We start from the raw sequence: 8994 nt of genomic DNA on the forward strand, positions 1-8994 counted from the left end.
TACACTGCTTCACGTAGGCTACCGGATATAGGAAGTGTGTTATAGTGAAAGTAAAATAACGGCGTGTTGATTAATGAAGAGGAACAACAGTTCACTTTTACTTTACTGAATCTACGTTCATTAAAAATGAAGAATTGCTCTGTTTTTGTCGTTGTTGTGTTCTTGTTCGTTGCTGTTGTTGTGTGGAAGGTAAGTAGGCTATACATTGTTACTTTTTATTTTACGGTCCACAACTAACGACAAAGTTTCCTATCAGCTCTATTAGCTGATTGATATTTGACTGATATTTATTTATTTATTGTATTTTGCTCCATGTTTGTCTTTTTCTGGTGAACGATAAATATCAAGGAGGACTACGGACCCTATGGAGTTTGCTTGACAGGCGATCTGACCAATCATAATCCGCCATCCACCGAATCCGCCATTTTTGAAATACGGTGTTTACTATTTTATTGTCTTTCCGCGGTTAAAACAACATTCCTTCTTATGTCCATTCATGTTTATTTGATGCTATAAATTAACTAGAAGGAAGAGATGATCGGTTCACGATCTGTCAGACACATTAAAGAGCCACAAAACGCTATTTATTGTTTAAATTTCTTTAGAAAATGACCTAATTTGAAAGGTGAGACTTTGTTTTATATCAAAAGTAACCTGTTCTGTCCTGTCCGTCAGCACGTTGTCAGTGTCCTCTTTGCTCCGCGATGAACATGGTGTGGCGTGGCTTGCCGGACATAGCAACAGTAACTAAAGGTGGCTGGTCTTTGCGAACGGTCAATTCCCAGCCCAGCCCAGCTTCAAAGGCGTGAATGTAGCCTAAACTAGATTTGTTTATATTCTGCTGAAATTAACGAAATGACTTGGAAAAAAGATTCGTTGATTTTGCTGAACGAGATTCAAAGATCCGAGTCAGTAAAATGACCCTATCTTCTCGCTACTAGAGAATATTATGGCCAAAATAAATAATGTCCTTGTAAATGCTTAAAGGTGCAGCGACTTGGTATAAAAACATATAAAAGTAACATGGCTTCATACCGTGAGTAAATGTTGTATGATACCAGTGCATAGGCTGTTCAGATGTAGGCCTACATGTAGTGTGAGTCACTTTGGATTAGAGTGTAAATGAAAACATGTTATTTAAGTGTGAGACTGACACAGTAAAAATAATAATGATAAAAAAACGTTCCATTGTATCATAATGTTTTGGAAAATGGCACAATTTCCTGAAGTATTATTGTGGGTAATCCACAAAAAAATGTGTTGTATGAAGTTCATTAAGTTGTATACTATCTATAATATTCATGTATTTTTGTCTGATGAGTGAATGTGTAAATCAACAATGTTCTTCTGCTGTTTGTTTGCATGTTATATTATGCGTCAAATTAAGCCATATCTTTATGATCTGTTGAAGAACATTTTCACAGCACTATTTGTCATTTTTTGTTTGGCTTATGTTAATTGTTTCTTCTTCAGGTGGATGTCAGTGAAGTCTCAGTGTCAGCGATGGAGGGAGATTCAGTCACTCTACACACTGGTGTTAAAACAAACAAACAAGACAGAATTATATGGTATTTTAAGAAGACCACTCACATTGCTCAAATCAATGGAGATCTCAGGGATGTCTGTACACATGATCAGTGTAAAGAGAGATTCAGAAACAGACTGAAGCTGGATCATCAGACTGGATCTCTGACCATCACAAACATCAACCCCACAGACTCTGGAGAATATCATCTAGAGAACGTCATTATCAGGGACAGCGTCACTAGTCAAACAATCTTCAGTGTTTCTGTACAGGGTGAGTCATTATGTTTAAAATCAAGTCTTGTACAATTAAATCACATCAATAATCTGTTTCAGTGATATTTTTGAAGTGACATTCAGAGTTTTACTCTTTTTACCTGTATATTATTATACACATACAGCATAGTTTCTTGTCATATATCATATCACCTTCTATTATCACTTGTTTAAATGCATCTATTATTTCATAGTGTTTTTTTTTTCACCAGAAAGTAAAAAAAAAAAAAAATAAAATAATAATAAAACTGAAAAATATGTTTATAAGCGCTCATTTTAGACAAATGTTTCTTTCCAGACTGAATGTCAAGATAGAGCATAAGCAATTGTCATTATATCCACAGATATTTCAGGTTGTGTAGTTTATTGTTTCAGTAAAAAGATCCCCAGCAGCTTTTTTTTTTTTTTTTTTTTTTTTTTTTTGTTACAGGTGTTTCTGCTGCTGAACAAGATGAAATAAAAAGCAAGTCCGTGAAGAGGGGAGAATCTGTTACTTTAGATCCTGGTGTAACAAAAAACACAAATGATTCATTGACGTGGTATTATAATGACATTGTCATCGCTGAAATCACTGGAGATCAGAGTAAGATCTGTGAAGATGTTCGGTGTAAAAAGGGATTCAGTGACAGACTGAAGCTGGATCATCAGACTGGATCTCTGATCATCACAGACACCAGAAGCAAAGACTCTGGAGATTATAAACTAAAAGTCAGCAGCATCACATACAGCATCATTAGGAGCTTCAGTGTTACTGTCGCTGGTGGTGAGTATCATTTAGTCATTCAGTGCACTGATGCTGCTTGAGCAGTTTTAGAAAACAGTTTGAAAGTTTTCAATCGACGCACTAAATGTTTTCATCGAGGTCTGTTTGACAAAGTCTTCTTCACATGCACATCAAATGACAGTTGTCACAACAAACAAGTGCTGCAAGTCCAATGTTATTAACATGAAAAATGTATAAAATAGTCAGTGTTCTGTGTTGATGTTTCCAGTTGATCTCACAGTATTTTAGCTACGGTTCTTCAAAAACCACCAGATGCCGCCATTTATCAGTTAATTTAGTATCATAAAACATGACCAAAGTAAAAAAAAAAGTTTTTAAATATAAGTCAAAAATATTGGTAAAGTTAATAATGACTGTCTCTTTATTGTTTCTGATTCAGGTTTGTGTCCAGCTGTTATAGCAGGAATATGTGCTGCTGTTGCTGCTGTTGTTTTGCTGATCGTTGCTGCAGCTGCTGGTTTAATTTACTGCCTAGCAAGAAGAAAAGGTGAGTGTAACAAAGATGATTTAAAGGGCAATATTGCAAAATAAATATTTAACTGTTTATGAAAATACCATATCAAAAGTTAATGCAGGATTTAAAAAAAATTACAAGACATGAGGGCACACATTTGGTAGAAAAAGTGACGTTTCCTTGTTGGTTTAAAAAAATTTTTTTTTATTTATTTCAACATCGTGTTGTATTACGTCACATGAGGGAGTCGCTTGCCGGCTCTGCGTTTGCTCAGTGCATAGTAGGTTGGTATTCAGAGTGGTCGAGATTCAGTGCGTTTTTGGTAGTTATTCTATTTCAATTGATCAAAAGTTGAAATCCTCAAATGATTGTGTTTGTGGAGGTTGGCCATCGAGTCCACAGGTTTCCGAACATGAAAAGGGACTTCCGTGCCTGGGTGCATTTTGTGTAGGTGAATATTGTGATCTGAGAATAGTGTTACATATCGTCAGCTAACGTGGATATATCTATAACCTATAACACTAGGGTGGCCATTTCCATAACACCAACAAGGAGGACACTTTGCGGCATTTAGTGAGGAAAGAATAATTGCATAGGACTCTGGTGTACACAATACAATACAATACAATTTTGTCCATCATATAGATGGTATCATGATACAGTGATTCTGAAATAGCCTACTCTATTAATTGCCAGACTATTTGATCTACGATATATCTTGATGTTGCCCTATGTGTAACAGAAGAGGCAAAGAAGTGTTTGTTCACAGTATTTGTGTTTATTCAAGACATTGTGATTTCTGTTTCAAAAACTGACCACTGAGATGAACCTGTCTTGAAAAGTGCACAGTGCCAGAAAACATAACATTTCTGGACTTCTGGAAATAAAATAAATACATAAATTAACAAATAATGAATGCGAAAAATCAATCGATCCACATTTCAATTCTTAACAAAGAAGTTCCCCCTCTGCAGCAGCTCAGGCGACAGCAGCTCCTCTAGGGTCATCATGGACAAATTCCTGCTCTTTTGTCCATTCCAGATTAAATGAGGTCTGACGCTTCGTCATGTTAATGTTATGATATGACATAGCCAGCACGTGGACTCCACGTCGTGGAGGCTTGTTTACGTTTTTAACCAATGATATATAAGATATTTATTTGTTTGACCAGAGATATTACGGCATTAGACGCTATGCTGCTGCGTCCTTATAAAGATTTTAGAGCAGGTTTGTTTTGGCCGATTCAGCGCAACTCCAAAAAGGAGGACAAATGAGTGTCCGACTTGAGGCTGCGCCGGACAGGGGGTTTAAAATCCGGACTGTCCGGCCAAAATCCAGACGTATGGCCACCCTGCCTAACACTGGTCTCTCACTAAGACACCTGTCCTGTTGTCCTCACAGCACAACTCAATTTGTCTCCTCTGACCGTTGTTTTGTCTAATCCTGTTCCTGCTCTCTTGGCTACATAGCAGGTTAATAATTACCTTATATGGCTGAGGTCCGTCATACGAGTAAACGTTTACAGCAAACATTTATCCTCCGCATCCGAACTATAATTGCGATCCATTGTTTTCCTATTGTTTAAATTGACCGGACTCCCTCCCGTTTCGTCACTTCCGGGCTGGGCATTTTTCAGATGCGGAAGTAAAATTCTCTCACAAATACGACTCCGGAAACCCTAAATAGCGTATTTATAAGAATATATTTAAAGAAAATCTAGTTCCTACATTATTTTTCTATACATTGATTCACTGGGGGTTCTATCCTGCAATATGCCATAAATAAGATGGAAATATGTTTTTTCTCTAACCAAAGATTTGTGTGTTTAATTGAGTTTGTTTTTATTCTTCATAAAGGTATCAGGACGAAGCACAATGATCAGGTAAGATACTATGAGCACTGACTGTGTCTGACTACAAAACAGATTCAGATCTAAGAGTTGATTTAATGTTTGTGTTTGACGTGGTTTGATTCAGAAAGCATTGCATAGAAATATGTAATCATTTAAAAAATAAATGACTTATCTAGACAGCGCTCTCATACTCTATTAACTTATAGTAAATACATTTTATATAATTAGGATCATTTATGTATTATTTTCATAATTATATTTATTTACCATAGGCTGCAGGTGAAAAAGACGTACTGTAAAATGTATTAATGCATTATAGTATATTTGTATTGTATTAAAAACACTCTCAAGTACATTTTTAATACATTTAATAGTACGTCTTTTTCGCCTGGGTGATATGACACTGGTCTAGGATCAGGATCAGGTTTCTTACAACAGAACTTCACAGGTTAATGAGCTAGTATTGATATCCTTACTTGCTCTTCTAAAGTTATAATTTCTGTTTATTCTAAAATAACCTAAATGACAAATAATATGTAAAAAAAAAAGTACAACTTTAGAAGAGCATGTAGGAATATCAATACTATCTCATTAATACTTGCCAGTACAATATTTCAAGCATTTAGATTTGCAGGTTGTTTTGGAAAGATGGATTATTTTAAGAAATGTGAAGAGAAACATCCTACATTTAAAATATTTGATATTTTGTAATTCCAAGTCTTTGTGTAAATCAAACATCAATCCTGTTTATTTCTTTTACCTTCTGTGAATCGTTGTTTTTTTGTTTTGTTTTTAAATACAGGCAAATGGTGTTGAAGACCCGTCCCCTGTTCAAAATGGCACTCCACTGATGAAGACTATCAGTGACTCGTCACCTAATCAGACTGAGACATAACATTATTTTTAATTTTTTTATATATATATGTTTTATATTTTATTATTATTTATATATTTTTTCATTTAAAGACAACTTGAAGAGAAGGAAAACTGACATCGCTCACAGAAATAGTGTCATGATACCACGATTTCAGTAAATGGTAACAATGATAGTGAAATTTAACCTTGACACCAATTTTAACTGAGTGAGAACATGGTGTGGCGTGAGAGCGGTGTGGCTTGTTGGACATAGCAACAGTAACTAAAGGGTCCGGGTCTTTGTGAACGGTCAATTGGATTGAGGTACTGGGAACGTGAGGGCCAGTCAATGGCATCAGTGCCTTCGTCATCTAAAAACTGCCTACACACTCCAGCCACATGACACTGGGTATTATCATGCACCAGGAGGAACCCATTGCACCAGCATACGGTGTGACAATGGCTTTGAGGATTTCATCCCAGTACCTAGCACCAGTAAGGGAACCATTGGCAAACACGTGGAGGTCTTCCCAGACCATTACTGACCCACCGCCAAACCGGTCATGCTGGATGATGTTGCAAGCAGCATAACGTTCCCCACGGCATCTCCAGACTCTTTGTCTGTACTTTATGTTAAAGTTGATGAAGTATTTTGTATATGTTTGTTTAACGTTTAAAGGTTCAAATCCATTAAGGGATAATCCATGAAATATCACTATTGAGTCCTTGATCAAACTCTGAATCTCAGGAACTGAACCTGTAAAAACTGCACTGAACACTGGAGAAAAGCAGCAACAAAATGACAAATATGTGTTTTTGTGTGTTATATTATGTTCCATAACTGTTACTGACCGTTGCATTTTCAAGCCTTTTACTGGTATTAAGCATATACATGTACAGCAATATGCATTTTGTAGTATAATGTATAGATTTTTTTTCTTCGTTAAATGTGCAAAAGTGAATTTTTTTGTGTGTTATTTTTGGTAATTGTTTTCAGATAAGTAATTTCAAAGTCATGGCTTAAGTATTGTTATAGGCCAAACCTGTCATGAAAACCTCACAACCTCAGCTGCATCAGACTAGGAAAACGTGCTTTTGCATTTAGCCCAAATAAACTGTATTTTCTGTGTGATAACGTTTTTTTTATTTGTAAATAAATTTTTTTTTTAACACAAATAGATGTATTTTGCATGCATGCAATGCTAACTACCAATTCATTGCTAATATGTAATATACTAGCTTGGATTTTTTTACAAAATACTGTAGGATTATCATTTCCACCATCGTCATTTCCACCACATTACCTTCTTGGGTGGAAATGACAAAGGTGAGGTGGAAATGACATTTATGCTTACAAGGTGGAATTCTTAAATTGAGTGGCTACTTATGAATATTTTATTTATTGAAATGTACAGCGCTAATGTATTTATTCAAATATATATTTGTTTAAATGCCTTTTCATCTATTTTTAAGATGCTGCGGAGGTCAGCTGGATAAAGGTCTCACTATTTGTGGTTAAAGTTGTTTACAGTAAGACTGTAACTGTTCATCTGGTTATGGAACCAAACAGACTAATGACTAATGATTTGTTAAATGGGTTTCAAATAAATGTTTTCTGTTTCTCTACATGGATGTCCATTCATTGACATTTCCACAACACCCAGTCATTTCCACCACCTCATAACTTTTTAAAAAATATGTACAAAATTCTAATCACTCATTAAAAAATTCTGCATAGTTTATGGGATAATGTTCCACTTAATGTAATAACACAAGTAGTTATTTTTCTGAAATGTATCTAACCAATGCAATATTATATTTCAGGTTGTGGTGGATGTAAGCTTTTGGGCCTCATGACAATTAATTTACTTAATCCACAAATCTATGGTAATTGCAATATAGGTATAAATTGGTAAAACTATGTGTGGAAGTGGTTTTACACTGATAAGAAATTATGTAGCATATATCATCATAATTTTAAATAATAATCAAATATTTGCATGTGATGGAAATGACATTTGTTCAGTGCGGATCGGAAAATATGTCAAAAAACACCAATTTGTCTTATAATGTAAGCATGCGTTCTCTTATGGATCATTAAACTAGACTAGTTATATTTAACTGTTAGACTGTGACAATTTTGATTTGAACACTTTTTTTTACCTCAAGTTCACAAGGCCAAAAGTGCCCGTAGTTGAAGACCCACCCTAATACTGTCAAATACAGACATTGTTTACATAAACAAAGTTGGTTATGTCTAAAGTGAAAGCAAACAGAGAAAATGAATTCAAATCTGCTTGTCATATGCGTGTATATTAGACGCGTCGCGTGCAGTTCTTAAAGAGACAGTAGCCCTAATAATAAACATGCTGCCGCTTGTCCTTAATTACTTTCTCATACTGTTAAATACACCTATAGCTGAAAAAATAAAGCAGTTTATTTCATTTGTATATTAAGTTGTGTATGTGTAATATGTATCTCTGTTCTTAATTTTTAATAACAAAGAAAATAATGACAAAGATTTTTATCTTCGCCACTTTGGCCTAAATGTCTGCCATTCTTTTTTATTTTATATTTTGTTACCTATAAGGCTTTGTTTTTAAAATAGGGAAATTAGTTTGGCTGTAATGCTCAGTCACTTGCAAAACAGTAAAACCAACATGAAAAAAGAATCGTGATAAAATCGTGATTTTCCTGAAAAAAATTATTGCCATACACTGTAAAAAATGATTTGTTGACACAACTTGACTTGGTCAAGTCATCTTATTGCATTGACTCAGTTAAGTTTAGCCAACATTAGGAGTTAAGTTCACTCAACTTATATGTATTTGTTGAAATAACTTGCAGTAAATTGGGCCAACGTACTGTATCAATTAATAAGCATTTAGATTTTTTTGTTAAGTCAACTTAAAAACATATTGGTTGAACTTAATTTTGCATGTTTTCACAACCATTAACCAAGTCTAATTGACATAAAATAGTAATTTTTCATCAACATCACAACTTAACTTTTTGAGTTTACTAGACTTCATTGCTTGCTTTGACAAGAAGTTCTAGATATCTACCTGCAACCAGATTTTTAAATGAAATCAACACAGCTGCAAAATTGAAACTCTCAGCATTTATTTTTTAAACAGATGCACTGCACCCAAAAACTATTAGCTTGCAAAGATATGAAAACATCACAAGAAAAACCCTCACATATATTCAGCTCACACAAGCATGTGCAAACTTCTTTATGCACAGACC

General features: G+C 34.8%; 1 protein-coding gene across 1 annotated transcript; it reads left to right on the forward strand.

Annotated features, from left to right (window-relative positions):
* The first annotated feature begins 19 nt into the window (after positions 1 to 19).
* On the forward strand, positions 20 to 7573 carry LOC307169846 (uncharacterized protein). Its single transcript, XM_079890688.1, has 6 exons — positions 20 to 189; positions 1474 to 1798; positions 2231 to 2563; positions 2964 to 3071; positions 4895 to 4920; positions 5693 to 7573. Exons 1-6 carry the CDS (start codon positions 127 to 129, stop codon positions 5783 to 5785), a joined length of 948 nt encoding a protein of 315 aa, XP_079746814.1. The 5' UTR covers positions 20 to 126; the 3' UTR covers positions 5786 to 7573.
* The last annotated feature ends 1421 nt before the right edge of the window (positions 7574 to 8994 follow it).

This window comes from Squalius cephalus (assembly GCF_949319135.1).
Source record: "Squalius cephalus genome assembly, chromosome: 13".
Classification (NCBI taxonomy): domain Eukaryota; kingdom Metazoa; phylum Chordata; class Actinopteri; order Cypriniformes; family Leuciscidae; genus Squalius; species Squalius cephalus.